This window comes from Pholcus phalangioides, unplaced genomic scaffold (assembly GCF_987345545.1).
Source record: "Pholcus phalangioides strain wild (caught in Gottingen) unplaced genomic scaffold, Ppha-v1.0 ptg000009l_1, whole genome shotgun sequence".
NCBI classification, from domain to species: domain Eukaryota; kingdom Metazoa; phylum Arthropoda; class Arachnida; order Araneae; family Pholcidae; genus Pholcus; species Pholcus phalangioides.
The window spans coordinates 17,515,230-17,542,326 of record NW_028301602.1 but is presented as its reverse complement, the minus strand read 5'-3'; the positions used below and the strand labels follow the sequence as shown (position 1 = coordinate 17,542,326).

Here is a 27,097-nt window from a genome sequence, read left to right as displayed (position 1 = left end):
TCCGTTTGTGTGCCTGCTAGTAAATCGACATCTTTTTCCTCAATAGATCGGCAGAACTTCAAGTTCTTGCATTTTAAAGCAGTTTTAGTTTTAAAATGTTAAGTTTTACTGCCCTTGATATTCTGCGGCCTGGTGCAATCGCACCCTTCGCACTTGCCTAAGTCCGGCCCTGCACCAGAGTCTGAATGGTATAAATAAGAACTATATGCAATGTTGGATGATAAAATAATTTTTTCTAGAAGTTACTGACTGTTAGTTATACGTCAGATATTATTGCGAAACATCTTTGAAAATGTTCTTCTCTTTGGAGCAGTGTTTCCCAAAGTGGGCGATGGAATGGTCCTGGGACGGGACGGGATAGGGGTTCTCAATATGGATGGGGGGGGGGATAGAGGGTTGGATGTGCCGGAGCTGGGAGCCATCGAATGTATCTCGAGGGCGCCCCGGTCGGGCACATTCATCACTCTCCAGCACGGACCAACTCAGCTGTGTAAATGGCTTATATCCCCAGCGGGACAGAGCCCGGTCCCTGCCTGGTAAAAAAGAAAAAAAGGAAAGGTCCGGGAGGAGGGGTGATAAAAGCTACAGGTTTAACATAGGATTCTATGGGTTCGCTTGAGTAGGGGGCGATGGAACAAAAAGTTTTGAAAACTGTGCTTTAGAGCTTCATGAATTTTTTTCCCCTGCTGATCCATGGGATGGATTAAAGGACCCGTATATTTGGTGGCGGGAATTTTACTCTGATGAAATAGCTATAATTCCTCAAATAAATTCTGTCGATTTTTTTTTTTTTTTTGTAGTCTAAGACTTTCGAAATATGCTTCCTCTGGCTGTCCTCTCTAACCACTTTACGTACAAGGTTTTGGCAAGAAATTCAGATTATCTCTATTTAATGAATCGGTGATAAATCTGGTAACCTTGTCTTAACCTAACCCCACGTTAGAAAAAAGGAAGAAGGGTGGGAGGACCCTTCTTCCTTTATTTTCACGCAATTATTATGTAAAAGGTGTTTTCTTTCTTATCACGTAAATTGTGTTGTTCTCAGCCACCTCGTTGGGCACTTTGCCTGTTGTGGCGTTGTATTTGTATTAATACACCCCCATGTATATAGTACAACATTCGGTCAATAGATGGCACTTCATGTAACCTCGGCAGAAGGCAAAGTTGTTTGAAAGTTAAGCGTATCCCAATGTGAATTGGTAGCAGCGACATCTAAAGTTTGATGTGTGAAACTTGCCGATTAATGTGGCTTCTGCCAGAAGGAAAGATTCCGTAAATACAGTGATCCGAAATTCGTTAATGTTGTCCAAACTCCAAGCTTCTCAAGATGGCGGCTGACACTTTAAATCTGAGACCGGAGTATTTGGAGCGTTTGAAGAGGTAAAAATAATGAAACAAAATGGGATGATGCTTCGCAATTAAAAAAAATGTCCATAGATTATATTCATCCATTGCCCACAAAAATGTCGAGTTGTTGCCCTTATTCATCATCCGTTTACAGTCATTAGCAATGGATGAGTGATTCTCAACAAAGCAATGGGATTGCTCTTTAAACACTTCAATGATTTATAAATAAATAACTCAGTTTATTTAAGTTCAAAGATGCGGTTTTTTTAATGTCAGATCTTGACTTTAAACACGTAAAATAACTTCACTCAAAACACGCCAATTTAAATCTTCGCCTAGTGAATCATCGCGCCAATTTCATTCAATAGATCGCAGCAGCTACATCTAGCTTTGATTAGCTCGAGTCATTTATCATCAACATGGACCGCACCCCTCTCCCCCAGGTTGGGATCTTTGTTGGGCCCCCAAGCCATACTTCTCACGGGGCCCTTGTATAGTGAATTTATAGCATGGAAAAAAAAATGATGGCAATTGCCCCAGCGCCCGTCAGCCCCCACCCTTGTGGGTTGGCCATAAAGGGCCGTTCAAGTATTACGTCATCATCGATGGGGGGGGGGGGAGGTGTGGATAATTCTTATGTCATCAACCACCCTTTATGAAAATATGAAATATTCTTAATGGCATCTTACTCTGTGCGCCAAAAACAAGAAAAACCTTTCGATAGTTTGTGGGCACACACTTGAAGTAACTCCCCCCCCCCCCGCCGCTATTGATAAGTGCCCTGCAGAGCCACTTTAGTGATCTCTAAATGTTTCATGGATCCAAGTGATCTAGAAATGTGTCTGAGCCGCTTAAGTGCGCTGGAACTGTGCCACGCATCATTCAAGTGATCCATAAGTATATGCGGCAGATCACACACACACAACTTAAATAATCTGAGAATGTGCCGCGGGTAACTTGAGTGATGTAGAACTGTGCTGGGGGGGGGGGGCACTTAAGTGCTCTAAAACTATGTCACTCAAGAGATCTCTGAATGTGTCACGAATCGCTTAGGTGTTCTGGAACTGTCCCTGGTCAAGTGATCCAAAAATGTGCCGCTTAGTTTATATTTTTTACAAAATTATGTTTGAGGAGGGCAGGCCGCATCAGATAACCTCCGGGGCCATATTTGGTCCACGGGCCTTTACGAGAGTTATCATTGTATGGCTGGGGGGGGGGGTTGCAATGAATTTATTAAAGATAAATTTTGAGTTCACAGCCTTCAAATAACATTGAAATTAACAAATTTATTATAACATATAAAGGTATTTTCTTCCAAAATTTCAATTAAGAAAATTAATTTTTGATCGTAAGAGGAGGGGCAACCGCTCGAGAGAGCCCCCTATCAGGCCCGTCATTTAGGGGGGGGGCAGGGGGGCCTCCCTAATACCATTAGCCCCCTATATACCATTTTTAGTGTATTTTGAAAATACACTAAAAATGGTATATATATATATATATACACGAATATATACATTGAGTACATGTGCTTTGCCCCCCCCCCCAGAAAAAGTTGAAATGACGGCCCTGGCCCCCCTATGCGCCCCCCCCCCCTGTATGTCTCTGATCACACCAATATGCATTATTCAGAAGGGCAGAGCTGATGACAAAATTTTGCTGACAAGGGGGGGAGAGTAAAAATTTGCTTGCATAATACTTGAACAGCCCCTAATCAGGAATAGAAATTACTAAGTTGGCTAAAATTTAACATTTTACTGCATTACCTTGGCGTTATTGGTTCATTAAAGCCCGTTTACATGCCTTAAGTGATTTAATAGTTTACTAAATTTTAAGTGCTCATAAAAGTGTCCACACGTTTTAACATTAGAAAGACAGGTCGGGGAAAGTCTGTAGCAGACATTTTCTTGAGGGAGGGCCCCTTAAAAAATGAAAAATGCTTTCATTTTTTGTTAATGAACATTAAAATTCAGTTTCGTCAAAACCTCCACCCCACTCGTTTTGTTAACTTTCTTGCTCATAGTAACCAATCACTGGCGGGCTAATGCCTTTTGCATTACTAAGAATGTAGGTATTTTGTAATTATGTCCCTGGTTGGGGGACTAGAAAGACAAGCAGGGGTCTGTGTGACCCCCCATAGCTGTTTCTGTAATTTTTTAATATTTTAGAACAGTTTCCCAACTTTTTTTTTTCCCATCACCCCTTTCAGAATTTTTCTTTCTCTCATCTCCCCCCAATGCAATTTAACCTATAGGATTCTATGTTATACCCGTAGCTTCAACCGCCCCCTGGAACTTTCCATCGCCCACGTTGGGAATCACTGTTTTAGAGCATGGTAAGCTATAGTATTTGAAAGGCAGAATAGAGTTATAACACAAAGAATTAGTGGGCCAAACTATTAATCTATTTTTATTACGATTTAGTTTTTTAAAAATTCTGTGCTAACGCCATCTGTTGATGTATATCAGTGTAGAGGGAAATCGAGACTGGGTAATTTTTATTTTCTGTATTCCAGATAGGATTTCAATGTTACATTGCTTCTAGGTTTTGAATAGGTTCAACGAGTGCGATCTTGCTTTATTTTTCCCCAGTTGGAAGTGTTTCCACGATTAACTGGAAGTGTGTAAACAAAGCTTGTCAATATATTATTTCTTATTTATATCTTCAGGGGATCTGCCCGTGCCGCTGTGGTGGTCGAGTGGTCATAGTGACGGACTCGCATCGTGGGGATCCGGGTTCGAACCCCACCGGCGCCACAGTTGTGGTCGGCTGAAGTTGGTTTTCTGTGGTTCCCAACTTCAAGGCACGAATGCGAGCCGATCTCCCCATTAAAAAGTCTCGCCACAAAGAGCAATAGGCCTACAACGATACAAATATTCAATCATTACACTTCACTCATAATTTGAAGTATAGATGGCAGCACTGAAATATCAGACACAACACTAGCTACACACTCAGACTGTTAGGTGCACTCACTTTGTTCCAGACTCTGCCACGAAGCTGGGCTGGAAGAGATCTCGGCAATGGGATAAGTCCGGTGGCAGAGACCCTGGCGTTCATTCATTCAGGGGATCTGCCCATCCAAAATTTTAGTCCGTTTTCTCAGACACTTTACGTAATACAGTTGAGCAAAACCATAAATTTGAAATTTCATTTCTACAAAATAAACTAGATTGTTTCAAGCGATAGATGTTTTTTTCTCAGTCCAGTATATATATATATATATATCAAAGAAACACATATTTCCTAGATTTTCTGCTGGGGTAAACTCGGAAAGAAATCTGGTCTCCACACAGACTCAAACCCAGGCCCTCTTGCATTCCAGGCAAGTATGCTACCATCTACACCACTGGAGACATGACCCTGTCTTCCTTATTTCACGCACTGTGGCATGAGGCGCTGAAGTTGGAGACTTAAAAACTTTTCCTCCCAAGTTCACCTCAATGAATGCCAGAACTTTGCCAGTAGACTTATTCCGTTACCGAGATCTTTTCCAACCCAGCTTCATGGAAGCTTCGCCAAGTTCACCTCAATATCCACAGGCAACATCTCTTAATTTGATATAAAATTTTTCTTTTCTTCTAATTTATGTAAAGGTGTCTGTGAAGCAACATGAAAAGGAGTTAAATTCCTCGGGGGGGGGGGGAAATTTAACTCCGGGGGGAAAAAGGAATTAAAAGGGGGGGAAAGATTACTTTGGATCACATTCTTGAAATTAAAATATGCTTCATATGGTAATTGGTACATCTGTTAGGCCTACATGTTCTGATTTCGTCTAATTTGTTTTTAATTAAACAGTGTTCTGAGCGATTCGTTCTACAAAGACGCCATGGAAAATGCTGCCAGTTATAACACCAGACTTTGCCTGGAACGTAAGATGAGACTACCTTTCCTGGATGCTCAGACAGGAGTCGCTCAGAGTGACTGCGCCCTCTGGATGCACAAATGGCAAAGGATGCCCGGACAGTCCGAAGGTCAGTTGTACAGTTATCCGGCTCGCAGGTGGAAGAAGAAGAGGCGGCAGTATCTCATGAACAATTATTACCTGACTCGTAGACTAAAAGAAGTTGAGGCGAGCGAATCAGGTTTGTGAAGAAACCAGCTGTGATTTCAGTTTTCCTTTGAATTCCGATGAAATTTGTTTTTTTAAAGAAAATGCATTTATTCCATTGTCTTCAGTCACTTATATATACATATATGTCATATTATATTCACACACACACACACACACACACACATATATATATATATACAGGTGATAGTTTTACAGTATTCAAAGCTAATTTGTTGACTTCTTCCGTGCGTGTATGTGATTTGTTATCTAGTCGTCGGTCATCATTCTTGATTTATGATCTGAATGAATGTGTTTCATTTAAGAAAAATAAAAGTGTTTTTTCGAAATGTTCATGGGTGTTTTTTTTTTCCCTGACTTCTACACTCTTTTTCAACATGATTTGGACTTGGTTATTGTTTTAAATCGTTTAGTTAAAAAGAATTCTTCGAATATGGCCCGTTAAATGACCATTTTATCAAATTGTTAGGTTATTTTTGCATGCACATGAACATTTAAAACCAATCATAATCTCGCTATTATTTTTCTCAAAAGTAATAATGGCTAATCAAGTATACTAAGATGCTGACCATGCAGTGGCATCAGATTTAGCTTCTTTTTTTTCTGTGTGGATGTTACTGTCGTAATTGCGTAAGAGGATCTTGTAGGTAGAAAATGTAAGTCCAAAAACGAAATGTCTTTTTGAAAAAGAGTGTAATTTCAGAGGAAAAAAAATTGAACCCAGCTATATTTATGAAATGAAAAATTGTAAAAATTATTTGCTCTTACATTTTCTCCTGCAAATCTCTCTTATTCAGCTTCTGCTTAGAAGAAATCGTGCTTATTCAAATTACTTCTAATCAAGGAAATTTTCTGTTCAAAAAAATTTTGACTTTTTTCCTTACTCTTTTTTCCTTTTTCCTTACTCTTGATTAAATTTCTTGACGTCTTCAATATCGCGTTGGGAAGATATAAGATTTTAAGTTCCTTCCGCCTTGAAAGATGTAAAAGGAAATGGATAAAAGGTTTCAAGTTCTGTCAGAAGATTCACTCATCAAAAAACCAGTTTAAAAAAAACTGATATGTATAACTACACAAAATTAATGGTAATCATAACTAACTTATAATTGCCGACACAGGCATCGGATGAAGTGTTATAGACTGGCCACATGACACTATAAATACAGCTGTCCCTGTTTTCTTTATTTGATTAAATTAATCATCTATGACAAAATTGCATGAAGCGAGTTGAATTTTACATGGGTTAGGTTACAGGGTTGGCACGGTAGTTACCGTGGGTGGTTTTTACCATATTGATAAAAACATTTTTCCCCGCGGTCCCAGGGAAAACCCATGGTTTTTACCACCTTCGGAGAAATTTTTTTTTTTTTTTTGTAATTGCAGAAACAGTGATTTTCCTACGTTTCCCGAAAACATTCATAATTTTGATACAATGTTGTATGAACACCGAACACTAAAATGATTAGATTCTTACTAGCGTGCATATTAAATTATAATATGCTGATTTGATCTTATTGTTATAAATTTTCTTTCCATAAAGAATGGCTTGACTCTAGATGACAGGTTGCCATGGCAACTAGAAAATTGACATTGGCACCTAAAATTTTCTTTATGTAATTGCTCACTTGAAGTCTATGAATGACATTTTCTGAATTCATGACAGTGCCCTTTTAGCAGGAAAAGGGGGATATTTATTAGGACAAGTAACTGTTAAATAAACTGCCTATGACAGCGTCCTTTTAGCAAAAAAAAGGGGATATTTATTAGGGCAAAAAATAGGTAAACCTATTTTTACATATAACATATAGGCATAAACTATTTTTGTAAAAATAGATTATGCCTGTATGTATATTTTGTTATAAACCTATTTTAGTAAAAATAGGTTTATAAAAAAATGAAGTGACACCTGTGTTAACCGATAATAGTTTTTTACTTTAGAAATAGTAGATAATAGCCTCTATCTTTATATCAGGGATGGGCAGATCCCAGGCACCAGGGTGCCATGATGACTAAAAAATTGGTGTCAGTGCCTAAAATTTCCTTTGAATAGTTAATAAATTACAGGTTGATGGCACCACAAATTGTTTGAACTTATAGCAGCATATTTGCTACCATGAAAGGGCTACTATGCCCAGAAAAAGTCAAAAGACGCATTACTATTTTTTAGCTTTTTCTCTGGGTAAAAATTATTTTGTCGCCTAAAATTTTCTAGCGATTTGTTCCCAGCCCTGCTTTATACTAAAAGTAATATATAATAATCTTATACGATTTTATCTATATCAATATTACTCTCTGCTCCTAATTTATAACGTTAATATGCTCCATTTATACTCCTTTACAACAATATATTTCTCTGGTCCTTTTGAGTATCATTATATAGGCTTTTCACTGTAGTAAGTATATATAAATTTTACAAAATATAAGTTATTAGAATTTACACATATAAAGAGAGGGCAAAGAAATAAAAGTAGGTTTTTACATCAACTTAATTCAAAGTGTACTGCTGATGAAAACCCAAACATTGGTCGTGTTACAATAGTTTCTGTTTCTACAATTTTTATTTTTTAATTAAGACCTAAGTTTATTTGAATTTTTTTACGATAATTGTTATTTAAATAATTATTAATCATTAATTAATAGAAAAACTGATACTCTACATGTTAATTATCAATACATAGAGGCTGATTTATATATGGTAAAAACCTAGTGTATATATATATACAAGGTTTTTACCACAGTATTAACCAGTGAATACCTAGTTTTTACCATGTTCTGGTAAAAACCCAATCCTGGTATGTTAGGGGATAGATGTTTTTCCAGAGTAGAAAAATTTTTAATTCCTAGCAACCAAATCAAATTTTGAGAATGATATATTTAAAGTAATAAATAAATCTTGTGAATTTATGAAAAATGAATGAAAATATAATTTTCAGGTTAAGAACCCCGGACTTTGCTTAATCTTCTGAGTGGCAATTACAAAAATCTACCGTAACTTGTGATGCCTTGTACTTCGGCAATTATGAGATATCTTGCCTTCTTTAAACCCCTTTGTTTACAAGCGATTGGCAAGAAATTTGGATGCTCTTTATTTGAGGAACCAGCGATAAATAAGGCGACTTTGTCCTAACCTAACCACACGTTAGGAAAAGAAGAAAAATAATAAATGAAAGAGTAAAACAGTTTATTAGATAAGGTGGATAAGAATGTAGGTACAAAGTAGATTTCTCTTTTCACCCTCACCTTACCTGTTCTCTTTCTTTCATTATTTTAAGAAAGGTGTATCATATGTAGAAAAAAAATCACTATCGGGGTATACAAAAAATCCAAGAGGAAAAAAGAAATTATGGGATTGCAACACACACAAAGCTTCGTGATGATGATGAGAGGAAAGAAAATAGGAAGAACTTGTTTGAATTTATTCCATTGCCTCCTTGGTTGTAAAGCAGTTAAAACCCTCTTATTTTGACAGTGTTGAGAGCCCAGAGATCTTTGTAAAGCAGGCTTCTTCTGTGAACATGTGTCCATCCCTCTACCTGTTAGATCAACTGTCAGTGGAGTCAGCTTTTATTCAAAGTTTGATAATGAAGGAGAAACTTTTCCCTTCCCTTCGGGATAGTACAGGGGATGTGCACAAAGTACAAATAATAGAAGTATCCAGATTAGGTCTCTCATATATAGCGTCCGAGTGACATGATGGTAAGATATTCATGTACCACTGTGAAGGGTGCCGTCACATCCCAGGTTCAAATCCTGGGAAGAATAAGGAAAGATATTTTCCCAAATGAGCTTGAGGTGACCACCAATAGATGACGCCTTCATTTTCAACCCAACTCCTTAATGGCAGTAAATTGCAATATAGCTATAGTGCCTTGCCAGAGTTGGTGAAGTAGATTATTTCCTCTTTTCATTGTTTCCAGTGTGCAGGGGGGGGGGGGTCATCACCTCACAAAATATTAAAAAAATATAGGAAAATGTGTGGCATTTTACAGAGGGTTTAATTATTTCCACTGTGCCAGTTATTATGCGGATCATCAGTAGAATTTCAAGAATCACTTAAATGGTTAATTAATGAGGTGGTTCTGGTGAGTTTAGATTTCTGCTCTCCTGAACAGCATGCAATGATTGGCAGAAAATATTTAAAAAGTAACAGGTGAGATCAAACTGACAGGCAGCATTCTTCATTCTTTACCTCTTTACAAAAAAATTGAAACAAAGCCAGAGAGAATTTTCAATATCTTTCACAAATATGAAAATCCTAGTCTCATGGAGATGGATTTCCTTCAGTTAAGCAGTCAATATGTTGCCAAAATATGTTTATCAGTGAGCTCTAGCTATTTGGATTTCATTATTTCATCCACATTTGTCTCATCTACATGCTAATTCACAATTCTGGCAAAATAAATACATTAGAGATGCACTTTAATACATTAATATCCTAGATTTACAATATAGGTGGGACTGACGTTAACAGTAAGTTGTGGTATGATGTGGTATAGAAAGACATGTAAACACTACTACTTTACTGCATACCAACTCCGGTCGGATTGCCTTACAGCAATTTACTACCAATTGAGTCGGGTCTGGAATGATGGTGTCATCTATCTGTGGTCACTTCAGGTTTGATAAGTAAAGAATTAGTTTTCCATATTCTTCCCCAGAATCAAACCCGCGGACCTGACTGTAGATGTCATGGTAGTGGATGAGCATCTTACCACTGCAACACTCGGACACCAGTTGATTGGGATCAAAATTAAGGAAAAATACCTATCTCTTAGTAAATATTACTCAAAAATGCAGCATTGTAAAATACTAAATGAAAAGTAAAAACTTATTTTTGTTATGATGGCTTCAAAAAATCGAAAATGCTTAGTTTGCCGCAATTAGGTCTTTAGAAAAGTCCATATTTCCAGAAATTTGAATAAATGAACGTCATATGTAGTATGCATGTTTTTCATAAAACTTTGACTTGTGAACTGAAATTAAGTGAATGTTGCACACCCGGTGAGTTATCATTGATGATCTTTAATGAATTTTTAAGGCTAGCAAGGAGGTTGGACTTCAGATATGCAATTGTTAACACTTTGCAAAAATGACAGATTCTACACCAAGCCTTGGAAGAACATTTCTAAAAATAATCACAGCAAAGTTTTATCTTTAACCACTTACACCCAGCATATACTGTAGAGCAGTGATTCCTAACATCGGCGTTAATGCCCCTGGGGGGGGGGGGGAGTATAAGTCACGGGTATAACATAGGATTCTATGGGTTAGATTGCTTTGGGGCAATCGTAGAAAAAAATTTCTAAAGAAGGGACAAAAAAGGTCTGAAAACTATTCTGTAGACCATAGTTTCCCAACCTTCTTTGTCCCATCGCCCCCTTCAGAAAATTTTTCTCCCATAGAATCCTATGTTATTCTCGTAGCTTCTACCCCCCCCCCCCCACCCGGGACATTCCATTGCCCGCGTTGGGAATCACTGCTGTAGACTCTCAAAAATCGGCATAGTGTTCATCAGTACCTGTATACTGTTCTCAATTGTCAGGTCAGAAAGGTTTTACATACAGCTTTCATTATAGCTCATATTCGGTATGGTAGTTTATACGTTTGTGATCGGCAGACATTTTATAACAAGCAAAATTTATTGGGCTAATGCAGTGTGGTAACTAGGAATTTTGTGAAGGGAAGGGACAAATTTGATTTTGTCACTCTCTCCACTGTGAAGCATTATTTGTTGCCCTTAAAATGTTTTGCCTCCCCCCTCCCCTCTAAAGTTTGCTGCCCATCCCTTTAGTTCTGGTCCTGGGCTAACGCCTAATCTCTAATAACATGTTCCTATAAGGAAGAGAGATTTTCTTCATTCTGGTCAATCAAATAAAACCCTTTGAGGGGATTTATTCAGATTGATGAAATGATATAAAGTGCAAGCTCCCTCAATGGGGTCACATGATTCAGGTTTTTTTAATAACAATAGCCCGATTGATGACTATTTCTGAAAGAAATCCAAAAGCCAATATGATGACCATAGGATTCGTTTGGTTGAACAGGATGTTTGAAAATAAGACAACTGTTTTTTCCCCATGTAACTAATTGCAAATATTTGTGCCTTTTTTCTTATTGTCATTCATAGCTGCCAAGTCTCTCTACTTTATCTCTTGGACTCCCGAAAAATTCTTTTATCTCTCGAATTTTGCCTGTGATTGTAAAAAATCCCTATATTTAAGGAAGAAATTATTCCCCAAGAATTTTTACCCGAAAAAAAACTGATGCTTCATAAACATTGCATAAATTGTCGCTATTTCATCAAATCACAAAAAGAATATTTCATTTTTGGGGAGAAAACACAAAATTCACCAATCAGCAAGTGTCAATCTGGCCTTTCGAAATCCAAAATTGCATGATTACATGCTATCGCATGTATCTGCTTTATTCATCTGTCCCATTTTGGCATGACTGAGATTTTTTGGTTTGCAAGATTTGATTTTTGAGAGGTAATTTAACCAAGGACTTTAACCTATTGGTTGGCCAGGATTAGCGATCTCTTGCATGGTGTCATGGTTTTTGCAACAGGAAAATACCTCTAAAATTTTCCTTTTATTAATGAAAAATCCCTTTACATTTATTTTTGTATGCATTTAGATTTGTTCGAAAACCTCTCATCCTTCAAAGTTGGCAGCTATGTATTGTTCTAAAATAGGATTTTTTTTCTTTGAGCTAAAAATCCTGCATTTTTTTTGTCATGGTGTAAAACAAATGATTAACAAAATAAAACAAAATTGATATCCAGATAACTATAAACAAATTTCCCCCCCCCCCCCAATGTTACGATATTAGTCCACTTTGTACTTTGCAAAAGTAATAGCAATACCCAAATGATGACATTATCCATGATTCCAATAAGCGACGTCTACTGTATCTGATTGTGTAGCAGTATCAAAGTATACTACAAGAAAGCCAAAGAGAATATGTTTTATTTATTATGCAAGGCTCCCACTTGTCCTACTTTTCCTACAATGTCTTACTTTCTAGTTTTTGTCCTACTTTTTTACCAAATCCTATTAACAAAATTTGTGGAATTGATTGGGAGGAAATCAAATATATTGCCATATAATAAAAATGTAGTAGATTGCAATTAATGATTCTACCAATGAAGAAATTGTATCTTAAGGTTATTTGGGGGGGGGGGGTGTACATGGACCATATATATCTGGTTTATTAATTTTTCCTCTTGCTTAGTTTGAGGGTTCAACAAGTACAGTAGTCATTAAAAACTTGTCTGGATGGAAAAATATAATTTTGAATTTACTACTTCACATGGTCTTGTACAGCAACTAACATTCATCATTCAAAATTATGGTGCGCATTTTGTGTATAGGTGAAACAACAATTTGCATAGCAAAGCATGGGTACATAGGCTTTCATGACTCTTATGATACCCAATAGAGCATTCAATTGTCTCCTGTATTTTTAGGGCATGAAGAGGCATAGACAATATTTACAGTGCTCAACAAAGAGCTAGAAATGAAAGTGCATTTGCCAAAAATGATTACATCAGCATTGAACAGTAAAATGTAAACAAATCCCTTTAAAAAAAGGATGGACAACACGTCAAAAGGTTCATCTTGACTTATTTACATTGGACCTTGTAATTTACATATTTTACACTGTGCTTTTTTTTGGAAGTGGTCTTGAAATAGCGTCATTCTTAAAAATCTTTCATGTCTTCATAATTTGCTGTACATTGTCAAGAGTGTTGACAGACTGGACTGTGGAAGACTCTAAAAAAGAATGTAATATATATTGTGAGGGGAGACAGAAAAGAGTTATCTGTGGTTGCTAGTATACTGTTTTTCTGTCGTTTTCTTTTCAAGCAATTTCTGTCATTTTGCTTTGACTCGAGTCTATATCGTATCACTGAAATAGTGCTACAATTTTTTTTTTAAATTTCTTAAAAATAAGTTTTGAGGGATTTTATTATTATACTATAATTATGTTGTCTAGGGGGGGATTCCCCCTCCCGTCCTACTTTTTCCTACTTTTTTGATTGGTAGCCCTGATTATAACAATTCACCAGAGGCATTTAATTTCTTGAGAAGGTGGAAATTTTTCTGGGAAGAAGAAATACTTAGGTTATTATGTGTGGCTGTTAGGTAATACTTGTATTAGAGTGGTCATTGTCTTCACAACTTGCAATATTGCCCGTAGGCTGAAATCTTTGGCAGGTCCTCTTTATAGTGAGTTTATAGTGTGAAAAGCAAAAATTGACAAGAATCTTCCTGTGCTGGAGCCCTGTCAGTGGCTGCCTCACCCTTGGAGTGGAGGCATGATAGTGGCACAATGCTCACCCGCATGAAAGTATGCTAGGCCCTGATTACAGTAATACCTTGACTTATGTCTACCCATATTTACATTGTCTCATCCTAAAAATGTTTTTTCTCCAATTAGATGTGTTTTGAGCAAATCTTGAAGGCTTTTGACATTGCTCTTGAATGGAAATGTTTCTTGTGACAGTCACATCTGAGAGACAAAAAGATAAAAAAGAATTTTAAAAAATCTACACATTTACCTCCCTTCGCTTTCCCTTCCTCCTGAGCATAGGCGGTTGCGGGGGGAAAGGGCATTGGGAGTGTGTGATTCGCCCGATTCAATTAAAATTATTGGCATAGACGAAGGTAGACAAAGATTTTGTTCACTATCTCTGAAGATTTGCTACATCCAATCTAACAAGAGAACATCCTGTGTGGGACCAGAACAAAATTTTTTTCATTACATTTGAAAGTTAGTTATAAGCCAGATTTGGCATAGCAGGGTTCAACTGTAATGTGAACTTATGCAGTTAAAATCAGTGCTGCCATATGATTGATAATATAAATTTAATAATACAATTGCTCATTTTTACATTTATAAGTAAAACTGTTTATATTAATGACTATTTAACTATTTACATTTAAAAAAATGTTCAGAAAATGTTCTATACGTATAGGAAATACCAAATATATAGCCATAAACAAAAACCCAGCTCCCAAATGTACAGTTAAATGTAAAAATTTAATTCACATTTTCCTTCAGATAATCATCAGTCCACCAACGAGAATTCAGCCAGTGGTTTCGGTGATGGCGAGACTCTGGATAGAATTGCAGAGGATTCTAAAGATTCCTGGTACAAAGATTATGAGGAGAATCCTGAGCATTTTGATCTTGGGGATGTTGAAGATCCAGAGACAGATATGGAGGATTACGAAGAAACTTACATGAGGAAAAAGAAAAAGAAAATCAGAGTAAATATTTTCTAACTTCTGCCAATAATAACGTATATGAATGTATAAAGCTCTGTGTCATGCCCCCTACATTTATAAATTGTTCTTTATAATTTTACTGGATCTTTTTAGTCACATCATGTTCTTTCATATTTCTTATCACTGCTGAAAAAATGTGTTTTCCAACTGCTTTAGGGTATTCTTGGGCTACTGATTTCAAAACTTGTGGTGCTTTTGCTGGATTGGCTCTAGTTTTTGAGATAATGCATATTCTTCAATATTTCAATGTAGTGTAAAGCCACTAATTTATGCGACTTTTCATTTTTCATTCACTTTATCTCAAAAGCTAGAGCCAATCTGATAAAACCAATGCTAGGTTTGGATTCAGTGCCCCAAAATGACCCTAAAATGTCTTTGCCAATGATTTGCTGTATTTGTTTATAATGCATAGTTTTGATGTGATTTGTATGTCGCTTATGGTATTAATATTGAAATTTAGTTTTCACTTTGTCTAAAAAACTACAGCCAATCTGACAAAACCAATGCCAGATTCGGAATCAGCACCCCAAAGTCACTGAAAATCGCTGAAATATCTTTGCAAACGAAATCAGTGTTAAGCAGTGTAATCAGTTATTTTTGTTAAAGTGATAATAAGTCAGATTTGAGAACAAAAACTTTTGTTGCAATTTTTGTTTCTCAATCACCCATCATAATTTTTTCCTACTGTGTATAAAAATTAAAAAATTAATGACTCGAATTTTTTCACTGTCATATCGAGCAAAGAAACTTTATGCTTAACTACAAAAAGTTGATGTGAATGCCATATGATAATTTTTTTTAAAATAAGGAACCATCTTCAGTTGAAGAGTCTTTTTCCTTCCCAGAAGAGTTTTTATGTTGCTGTTGTTCATTTCACACTTGTTGTATGAATCATTGACAACAAACCTTCCCAAATTTTGTTTAACAGCTTTGTCAGGTCTCTGTAGGAACTTTTCTCATGAAAAAATACTACTGCTTCACCAAACACCAACTTTGGCCATATCGTTATATTGTAATTTAATGTTGTTAATAAGTTGGGGTGGAAATGAAGTCTCCATCTATTGGTAGTCCCTCAAGCTTGTTAGTGAAAATGTCTTGTTATCTATACTCTTCCCCCAATTCAAACCTGGGACCTGACAGCAACCTTCATGGTGAAAGACAAGCATCTTACCACCACGCCGCTCATGAAGAGCTGAGATGCTTTCTTTGTTTTTATTTTCTATATTTTATTTTTACCCTTTTCTGTCCAACGCCCTCATTTGAGTTCAGCAAGGATTTGGCTTCATAATATAATCTTTTAGCCTTGCAGTCAGATGTTGTGTATTTTAGCAAGTGTAGATGACATACCTACTTAGAGATTGGCATCGAAAAAATTCTTGAAAAGTCATTTTTCTGGTTTAGAAATGAACTCTTGAAGTGTGTGTATTTTATTGTTTCGTGGGTACTTTGGTTTTCCACCTTATATTATTGACATTATATTGTTATTTTAATGCAAGTGATTCTTTTGTAATTGATTACCGTATGTACTCGTGTACAAGCAGTTTTTTTTGTGGAAAAATTTGTTCCGGGGGGGGGGGGGTCGGCTTATACTCAGGTCAGTTTTTGATGAGAAAATATCGACCCCCGCAATCAGTAGTCATTTTTGTAGCAGTGTTCAAGAAACCAGCACTATTGGTATGGGATATGTTCAAACCCCACAGAACCGATAATGCCAAAGCCAAGGCAAAGAAATCGAAAATATCATTAGCTTTGATACCGGGTGGACTAACGTCAATTGTACAGCCTTTAGATGTGAGCATCAACAAGCCTCTCAAAGACTATTTGAAGATAAGATTTGTAGATCGAATGGATGAGTTCCGATGATAAAGAAACTACAAAAATCTGTGCCTTGAAGAAATCTGACATTGGGCTAGTGTGTCAATGGGTACATGAGGCATGGAATTCTGTTTCCAATGATCCTTCAAAAAGTGTGACATCAGCAATGTAATGGACGGAACCGGAGATGATATCCTCTTTGAAAGTGGCAATGGCGATGACAGCCCAGATGAGGGTAAAAACGAAGATGCAGCGCCTCCTATGATGATCTGATGAATTACGATGAGCTTGGAGACTCCGAAGAAACGGATTAAAAAGTTTGGATCATTTTCTATTGTAAATTTCCGCAAGCTATTCATTTTGCATGAAAATATAAGAATTTCTTTCTCTAAAATTTTGGGGTCGGCTTATACATGAGACTATATGCGGTATTTAGATTAGTTTAATGTGAATGATTAACACCATTATATTTTCTTCCACTTCAACTTTTTTTTGAATGCATTGTCGTAATTTACTTTCCTCAGTTAAGGACACTTGTCTCATCCAGTGTCATACTTCTTATTGATATATTTGAAAAAATATCTTGAAATATTCTTAATTTGAGCAATTTCAACAAAATATCCCAATATCGAAATGGAATTCAAAGTGCATCAAGGTGCGGGCGTTAACGAATTAATAACTCATATTTTCTACTTTTTTCATTTTTAGAGTACCAGGGGTCGTAAAAGAGCAGATAGGTATGACTACACTGATATGGAGAAGCCTTATGTTTGTGAAAGTAAGTATAAAGGAGGTTTTGGCTTAAATTATTATTTTTAAATATTCCTTTGAAGTGCATCTACACTGGTGATTCCCAACATGGGGCCCATGCCCCAGCAATTTGAGTTTTTCTATGAATTCTTGTAACCTCTTTCGAACTACCTATTTTTTTCTTTCAGTTCAAATTTTTAAACAATTTCTTGATCATTTCTTTCTTTTATTTTTCTCTTTCAGTGAAAGGGGTTTTCCTAAGGGTCCTTAATGTTTTGTGTTCCATGAAAAGTTTGCGCCAGTAAAATAGAGTCCATGGAACTTAGTGTCAATAAAATTAATAAAAATGAAGGCTACGAACTCTTTAAAAAATTATATTCTGTTTATAGCAGTGTAAAACCAATGAGTTATTTATTTTCTCATCCAAGCTCACTGCCCCTCTGCGAAGAGGGCCGCGATTAAGAACCACTGGTTTTAAACAAGTAGAAGTAGACAGAAATGGGGGGGGGGGAAGACCCCTAGTTTTAAAGTTTAAGGAGGCAAAGCAAAAAATAATGGTTTTTACATTTAAAAAAAACCCTGTTGTTATGGAGAATTTTGAAGATTCTCTCTTAACAGGGGAAGTACCATCTGACGAAAGTATGGAGGGACATCAAGATGTCAGAGATGCTTTAGTGGGACTTGGCCTGAAAAAGGTTGGGAACTACTGATTCTACACAATTTCCAGAATATGTTCATACAACATGTAGAAGGTTTTCATATTATAATGGGAATTCAAGGGAAACACTTGTTCTTTCATACAAACAACAGCCCCTAATAGCAGTAGTTTGCAATAATTTATAATTATGCTGCTTTTTTTTTTACATTTAACATTTGATGTACACCAAATTTGGTCATGAAACCATAATGTGTTTAACCAGAGAGTTCAAACTATTATTGATTCAAATTTTTCAGATTGGTTTTTGTCCAATCTTGTACTTCAAGGGTCTGAAAAGTTTTCTGTCCCTTGACTTCCTAATTTTTTTAATTTGACATGTTGCTATTCATTATCATCTATAGGGACATTGATAGCAACAATAGTAAAATTTTTTGGGTTATTAATTACTGCTGCCTTGAGGGCTCATCCAGAGGGGGAGTTTCTATATTTTTTGGGTTGAATAGCAAGTTAGTAAATTTCAAATTTAAATGAAATTAAGTTTTTTAATTATAGTTGTGTTATTCATAGTGAATATGTCTTCTATATCTCACTATTTTAACTATGTGTTTTCATGTTCATTTTCATATCCTATTTTTATTGAAGTTTGGATCGGGTTTCTTTCTCTTCTTTTACAGTTTGTGGTGCACGTTATAAAACTAGGCCTGGCTTGTCATACCATTACAGTCATGGTCACAATAATGACTCCACTGACAACACGGAAGAGGAAACCAGCTTCACGCCTCCCAAACCAATTCCTCCACCTCCTACAGTGATGTCCAGTGGTGGTGGGGGTGGAGGCATCCCACCACCGCAACCACCTCCTCCAATGCCTGCTGGAGTTCCACCTCCTCCTGCTCCACCAATAATACCACAGAATTGTGCTTCCACACAACCATTGCCTCCAGCAATGCCATCATGGCCTGGGCCTTCTAGTGAAGATGGACCTCTAAGTATGTTCCTTGAATAACTCGTTATTTTTTATGTGTCTCTTTTTAGAAAGTTTGACCAGTGTATGAGTGGGCATCGTGATGGGGCCCGCATTGGTCTGAAAATGGAGGCATTTTTAAGGCACGAGTCGAACCAACTTTCAGTTCCTTGATGCCAAACCGAAGAATTCAGAACTAGCAGAAATGCTTGGGATTGACATGGTCAATTAGGCAAATTATCCAAGACTTCCTAAAGCAATTTGTTCAACAAGCATTATGGCTTTGATGTTCTGTAACAATGTATATTGGAATAAGAAAAAACAGTGGTTATTCTACATGAATGAACTCGTTTTCTCGTGAATGTTTGCATCAATATTACCATGCCATTTACTACCCTTACAAGATTTTTTCTTTTTGGACTAAGGTAAATTGCGCAGATAAAGTACTTCAGCTATCATTTGAAAAATATAGGTGAAAAAGTTTCAATCATTTTTCTTTGACAATTCAAAGTTTTATATTTCTTGTTATTATAAAAATTATTTGGTATTACAGCTTCTAAAAAACCTTTGAATGAAATATCATATTTTATTTCTAAATATTTCTTATGCACTGTGAGAGTATTTAGTAAAATATCTACCTCCACTCCAGAAAATTATATCGCCATTACTTTCATGGTTGAAAAAGCAGTATTATATCCGAAAAAATAGTTTTGAAGAGTAATTTCACTCTTTCCCAAAATTTTTTAAGGGGTTGTTTTGAAGAAAAAAAAAGGTTCCCCTCCCCTATGAAAAACAGAAAAAATAACTATTTAAGGTATCCGACTACCTTTCTTGTCACTTTTCTGTAAAATGGTTCTGGAATGAACTTTAAATAAATTTTTTGATAGAAAGTGTCTCGTAATGGTCAAAACAGTGACAAATTTTGGTCTATCTATTATATTTTCTATGAAAAAGTCATTTTTATGTCAAATTTTAGGCAAAATTCATGTGATATTCGAAATACGATTGCAAAAAATTTTATTAATGAAATGCTTTGTGATTTTCGCAGTGCATTTAGCTAGTAATGGCAGGTTATGAACCAAAATTTAAAGGATTGCATGATATGTTCATAAGTTACACCAAAATATGTTTAAGTACGTGTGAATTTTTTTGAAATTTCATCCTACATTTTGTCTATAAAACACTGTAATTCAAAAAATATATGTGATAGACCTTAGATTTTGGTTCATAACCTCAACAATATATAGCAAAATATCACATTAAAATTTCATAAGGATGCAATGAATCAATTTTTACAAAGTCAAGTAAATGTCACAAAGTCAAGTAAATGCCACAAAGTCAAGTAAAATGTCAAAAATAACATTCTTCGTAAAACACGTTTAAAGTCTTTATTCGCGTATTACTTGTATGTAAAAACGCAACACTAAAGTGAATGTAACTTTGATTCTAAGCATCATATAAACAAAACAAGGCCTGTTTTGGAACCTCAACAAATAGGACTTTTATAAAAAATGAAAATTCATATTTTCTTCCAAAATGACGTTTTCAACGTAGTTGGATACCTTAATGTGTGTATCACACATGTAGATGTGTATTGTCGAAAATTGGTTAAGAGTGATTTTTATTTTCACAGCACCAAGACCTACCTCAGACAAGGAAAACTCTCACCCAAGTCCGTACTGTGACTTCTGTTTGGGAGACAGCATTGAGAACAAAAAGACTCGTATGCCTGAAGAACTGATATCATGCTCTGATTGTGGACGTTCTGGTAAAACATATTTTCATATATTTAGAGATCTCAATTTAATCCCAGTTTCACAGGATATAAATAAAATGGTGATATGATGATCCTAGTTTTTTTTTTTAATTTCATGTATTACTTTTTAAAATAAATGTAAGACAGTCCTGCAAACTCTCAAGATTTAGGCGGCAGACTCCATAGTAGGCGTGCGGGGGGGGGGGTTACGCTTTTTCCTGCAAAATAACACTATAATCCTGGCTCGGGGGGGGGGTGGTGGTTAGAACCCACAAAACCCCCCTTTGCATATGCCAATGAAAGGCTGAATTTTCTACCATTCTGTTGCTGTCCTGAATTTTTAGAAATTTCTCTTGATTTTAGTCAAAAATTATATTTTCTCTCGATTTTAGCAGAAAAATTACAAGCATTAAACCACACGTTATTTTTCGTGTGCGTTTTGCTGGGTGAAGAGTAAACTAAAGTTGACAATGATCATGGATGGAAAAAATATTGCATCTCTTGACAGACATGCAGTTTTTCCCTAATACAAAATGGGTTTGTCCATGAAAAACATTGCTTGACTTACAAAAATCAGTTGTGTGTCTGTCATCTTCGATGTATGGTGGTAATCACGTTTGTGTGTCTGGCATCAGCCTAAACACTTTTTGTTTTTTCCTTTTTTTATATACGATGTTTTGGAAAACCAGTTCACCAGCTCATGAGAACACTAGGTTCAATGTATATGTAGATTTTCCCTGCCCCCCCCCCTCCTCCATTTCATTTGCTCTGTCATGCCATCAGAATCATCCGCGCTGTCCTTAGCTGCTCTTCCAAATCAGATTTTTGTTAGGTTTGGTGTGGCACCACTCGGCCGATTTGGATTCTGCTTTACGTAAGCGACTGTGATTGCCATAGGCTACAGCAGCTGCTGCAATTTATGGGAGCTTTGTGCAGTCGCTATTGTGTGCTGCACATGTGGAAAAAGCTTGAGCAATACGGTTGTATTGAAAAAAAACAAAAAAACTGGGAACATTCCAGTTAGCATAAAAATTGAGAGGCAAAAATGTTTGCATTATTATATTCTGCTCGGGGCAGTGCGTAGGACCAACCTGGGGGGGGGGGGGCTTTTCATTAATTAATTGATTTTTTTTTAATTTCATAAAAGCAATGGAAAATGTTTTGACCAAGGCTGTGGCAGCCGGTGGGGGATGTTCTCCCTCCTGGGAGAATCTCTGGATTTTTGGACTCGAAAAGTTGGCACATCTGGGAAGATATTTTATTTTTTTAGTTTTCAATATTGAGATGAAAACATTATTGGAAATGAAAATTTTGCTGAATATTTCTTATCATATATTTTTTAGCTCATCCAACTTGTTTGCAGTTCACACCTAATATGACTGCCTCTGTGAAGAAGTATAGGTGGCAGTGCATCGAGTGCAAATCATGTGGTATATGTGGTACATCTGATAATGATGTAAGTATCATATCCATGTTGACTGATATCACTTCAGCAGTAGATTTATTAACCTTTGTTTGCTCTGGAATGCTTTATCAATGCAAACAAGGGTTGGTGCTTGCAGTGCCATCTTAACGCATGGGCCCACCGGGTGCCTTGAGAAAAGAGGCCTCCCAAAAATGAGAAGTATGAAATTTTCGAAAGTTTCCAGGTAGGGCCTCAGAAAAATCAATTTGCCCGGGGGCCCATGATGCTCTTAAGATGGCCCTGGGTGCTTGTAAGCGATGGATAAATATCCCATTGAAACTAGAGGCTTAAAAGAGTTACCATAATTTTCTGTGCATATAATCCATGGATCATACATTAAAAAAAATTCTATAAATTTATTAGCGCAGGTTATAAACTGCCACTTATTTTATAGTGATGAGAGATTTTTCTAACTATGCATGAAGTGTAAAGATTGAATAGTTGCTCTTTTTAACTGGAAGACACACACCAAAGTGTGTGCGTTCAACACCAAAATTTTGGCTTTGCGAAATAGTCTGTAAGTCCTTTGAATTATTTTTAAGTTTGGCATTATATAGCATCATGCTCGGAGTAGCATTTCAGAGAAGCTCCATTAAATATATTCACATATTTATTATTAACTATTGTATCTCAGTGTTATAATTGTTATTAACACCTATCAGTGTTATTCCATAAATAAAATAACCTATTTTATACGTATTAAATTTTAAGTTCAGAAAATAAGTAAAATTGTAAACACTACAATTACTCAATTATTTTTTGATATAAAACTTGATAAAAACATACACTTGCCTTTGAAATTATCGCAATTCTGCATAAATTTAGCTATGCATTTTATAAGTACAAAACAAACAAACGGAAGTAATGGCAACATTGCTTTTAGTCCTCCATATTGGTTTGATAAGGGACCGTTCAAGTATTACGTCATCAGCGATGGGGAGGGGGTTTCCGATTTGCTGACTTTTGATGATGGGGGTGGGGGGGTTTGGATAATGCTTACGTCATCAATCACCCTTTATCAAAATATGAGTTGGATTCAGAGGGGCAGAGCTGATGACAAAATTTTGCTGACAAGGGGGGGGGGGTCAAAAATGGCCAAAAATTTGCTTACATAATACTTGAACTGCTCCTAATCACAAATTTCCCATTTTTCAGATATTGAAAGAATAACTTTTTTCTGCATGAATCGTGGGCGGTGATTTTTTAATGACTACCCTATATACCACTTGAAATGCAATGAACAGAGAATGAAAAAATTATCTTGTCATTGTTGAACAAACTTCAGTATGCTCATAGTCCACTTTCTCTTATGAATAAATCTGTTTCTTTGAATAGGTTGGTTGTTCAGTTTTAAAGTCCCTATATATGTGTTCAGGTATTCACACACATGAGAAATGTGCTTTCTAGACTCCCTGACCCCAACACCCCTAAAGCACACATTCTTTATAAGTCATTTGCTCTAAACTGTTGTTATGATGACTGATACTAACAGTAGAGTGAAAAGGAAATCCTCAGCTCATTTCGGGGAAAAAAATGTGATGGGAGAAGAAAAATGTGGAGATTTTCTTTCCAACAATTGTTCCAATGGTTGGGGCAAAAATGGGTTTTTTCAATTATAATCCCCGTATGAAAAATTTGTTTTCTGCAAATTTGTCGCTCTAAGCAGTGTTAAGCAGTGTTTCTTTTATATTTGCATTTGAATCTCATTAAGACAAAGTTGGTTGATACAAATTAAATATTATTCACAGTGGGCATAACTAAATCACTTCTCTTGTCTGTTAATATAAAATTCTGTTTGCATTAAATATTTCCACTAGACTTTGTCTTAATGAGGTTTAACTTTACATGTTTTAGAGTGGTGGTGTTAATTTTTTTTTGTTTTTACTTTATTCATCGAAAGGATCAGCTTTTGTTCTGTGATGATTGTGATAGAGGTTATCACATGTACTGTTTGACACCACCATTATCGGAGCCACCAGAAGGTACTTATTTCATTACACTTGGATCATTCATTTATTTTTCTCCAATTTGTTGTGTTCTGTGTTCATACCAAATTAATATATTTGCTACTTTTCACTAATGTTTGAGGTGGGAACTGCAATTTGTGTAAGGGCTAGCTCATCTACCTTCAACTTAACGAGTCTTGAATTTGGAGGAGAGACGTAAGCACTTTCATGAACACATAACAAGCATTCCTCAAAAAGCACACACCATTCTAACACACACCAATTCATTAGAAGTTCCTCAGAAGTAATATTTACAAGGTGTATGTGTGGTTTAGTAGTAATAGCTTAATGAATCTGTTATCAAATTCCAGAGTTTGGGTATAAATTTTTAGGTGTTTGAAAACAAATTCCAGGCTGTAGTTTGTTTTAAATAAAATTGTTTACTAAATGAATAAAATACAGTGAAATCTCTCTAAGTGAGTCACCCCTTGTTTCACAGCAAACCAGTCTGTTGGAGAGGTAGTCCTTCTAATAGAGGTATATTAATTTGTATAAGAAAACATTAGCCCTATTGAGAAGTGGCGACCCTTAATAAAGGTTTCTATTTAGAGAGGTTTTTTTTTTATTGAGGTACTAATTGTATCAGAGAACAGTAAAGTCAATTTAAAATTAAAGAGCGTAAGCTTTCATTGTTGATGCCATTTTAAGTAGGATCACAAGTGGAGATAGACTTGGTCTGGGCAGATGGGGTATAAGATGATTGAGAGATATCAAGACATACAGTAAAACCTCATCTAACAGCCATCGCTGAGCAACAGCCGTATTTTCTTAGAACAGAACGCGCCCCCCATAGACGTGCGACAAAAATGATCAAAGAGCAAGTATGAAACTCAAACCATCTGAATGCAGTTCATGAAACTTAAAGGAACTTAAAATGTAGAGAACAAACAAGATTGAAGTCAGCCAGTTCAATGTATTCTCAAGTCTAATCTACACCGTCTTGAGGTAATTTTTTGACTAATATTGCCTTCGAAAACCGGTTTTTGCTCGGCTCGAAGTGGCATAGCTCTGTAGGTGTGAAACCAGCCTTAGAGTGCAGATATTTAGAGATTGCCTGGAATCAAGTCTTGAAATTTTCCAGCATGCTGGTCAACTTTAATGTTTCTCCACATACAAGGACAGCTCGAGCTTACCTACTGCTCAGTTGCAAAGGCTCACATGCTGCCCCTACAAATGACTCTGGTGGGAGGCTAACAGGGCTTTTTCCTAGGGATCCTGGAGTTAACCTAAACTTTTTAGATTAAATCCACATACCATTGTTTACTGAGAAAAATATTTGTGACCATATGTCCCACTTTTGAAGGGACTGCTTCATTTGTAAAGAGGTTGTTCTGCTTTTATTTGGTCTAGAATTATTTTACTGCTCTTGCTTATTGCTAGATAACTCAATCCACAAAACAGCACTGATTGGTGAGTCATCATTGCTTATATACACTTATCCTGTGAAAATTATATATACAGAGATGATTTTTTTAAAAATAATAGATTCATTTCAAAAGCATTTCTGGTGCTCCAGAATTCTTTTGCCTTTATTTTACAGGTCCGAAAATTTTAATATTTTAGGGCACGCCAAAATGCTCAGTTGCCCCTTACCTTGTGATGGAGTACATTGTTTTGGGTGTTGCGGTCCCAGACCTTGATTTTTCTCATCAGTTTCATTGTCAGACGATGGCTCAAAAGTGTGAAGTCATGATTTTTTACTATTGGAATTTTTTTAAAAATTTGTTGACATCGACTTTCGCTTAAGCTGCCACCCCTAGCCACATATGCTGGCTTGTGTGTGGGGGGGGGGGGGAGATAATTTTTTTAAGGAAGCTGCTCCCATAGTATGTCTGACATGTCTAGATTATGTTTTTCCACCATTTACTTTCTGGCTTTCTTCTATATTGTTCTGTTATTAGAAAAGGGATTTTTATTTGTATGTGTGTGTGTTTAAAAACTGGATTTAATGGATGAAACGTGATGTTTAAGTGTTTCAACCACAACTGCTATGGACATCTTTTCATGTCAGTTTTTCTTTTGCAGGCTCTTGGAGTTGTCACCTGTGCATCGAAGAATACGGTCGCAAATAGAATCAGGAAGAAAAACTGCATCATTTTTCTTTTTTTCTTCTGGGATGTTGGTTTTAAAATTTCATTGTGTTGACTTTCATTGCTTTTTTTGTTGCTTAGTTTTTGTTTCTTTCTGTTTACAAAATCATTTTTATTTTCCTCTTCACTTATATGTAGAGTGTGTTGAAGTTGATATCGATCGAAATCTTCATATCTCTTTAGACAATGACTTTTGTTTCAGTGTGCATAAAAATATGTTCAGTTTTTTATTGTTGATAAGCAAAATGACTTTTTTCTTCTTGATTATGTAAAATGTTTTTGAAAAATGTTTATTTTTCAAAACAATTTTTTTTGTTTTTGTTTTTATAGATGGAATCGGGTTTCAATTCTACAGTGCTTATCCTGGTTTTGAAACTGTCAAATCATTCAAGTTATTCAAAAGCTAATTGATACCATATTTTAATATGAGAGTTTTTAACTCTTTCACTGCCAGCATGTTTTCATCGAAAGTGGTGAACATGGAGATTCGCTCACTTCTCAGTGCCTTTGTGGCACCAAGTTGTTACCTCTAGTATAAGCCTATGAAAAGGAAAGAAATTTGTTTGTATATTAAGTGCGAAAAATATCAGTGTCACTTCGAATCCACATCATGCCGGTGAAGACTAGAGTAACCACTTTTTCTATAGTGATCTAATCTCCATTCCAGCCGCAACAAGACTCTCGAGTTTACTCAAGTGGCAGTGAATAGGTTAAAAGAATCACAAAATAATAAATTAATAGAATTATATGCAAAAATACTTTTCATTTTCTGGTGAAAAAAAGACATTAATCTTTGATTATTAAGTATATTCTAAGTATTTACACTAACTTCACGACTTTAAAAAAAAATTCTGCATAAAAACAGATTGGAATATGAACAGCGT

At 36.0% G+C, this 27,097-nt stretch overlaps 1 protein-coding gene across 1 annotated transcript; it reads left to right on the top strand.

Moving 5' to 3' along the window:
• Nucleotides 1-1,253: 1,253 nt before the first annotated feature.
• Nucleotides 1,254-27,097, top strand: d4 (double PHD fingers d4). The gene is made up of 9 exons (XM_089235663.1): nucleotides 1,254-1,380; nucleotides 5,143-5,429; nucleotides 14,483-14,691; nucleotides 17,233-17,302; nucleotides 18,607-18,921; nucleotides 20,530-20,664; nucleotides 21,996-22,108; nucleotides 24,018-24,099; nucleotides 26,149-27,097. The coding sequence occupies exons 1-9, from the start codon at nucleotides 1,328-1,330 to the stop codon at nucleotides 26,193-26,195; spliced, it is 1,311 nt and encodes a 436-aa protein (XP_089091789.1). The 5' UTR covers nucleotides 1,254-1,327; the 3' UTR covers nucleotides 26,196-27,097.

Coding starts and splice junctions, on each gene's coding strand:
- d4 (XM_089235663.1), top strand. CDS start 1,328: ATGGCGGCTGACACTTTAAATCTGAGACCGGAGTATTTGGAGCGTTTG. Junction 22,109..24,017: donor GTGGTACATCTGATAATGAT/GTAAGTATCATA, acceptor ATTCATCGAAAG/GATCAGCTTTTGTTCTGTGA. Junction 24,100..26,148: donor ATTATCGGAGCCACCAGAAG/GTACTTATTTCA, acceptor TTTCTTTTGCAG/GCTCTTGGAGTTGTCACCTG.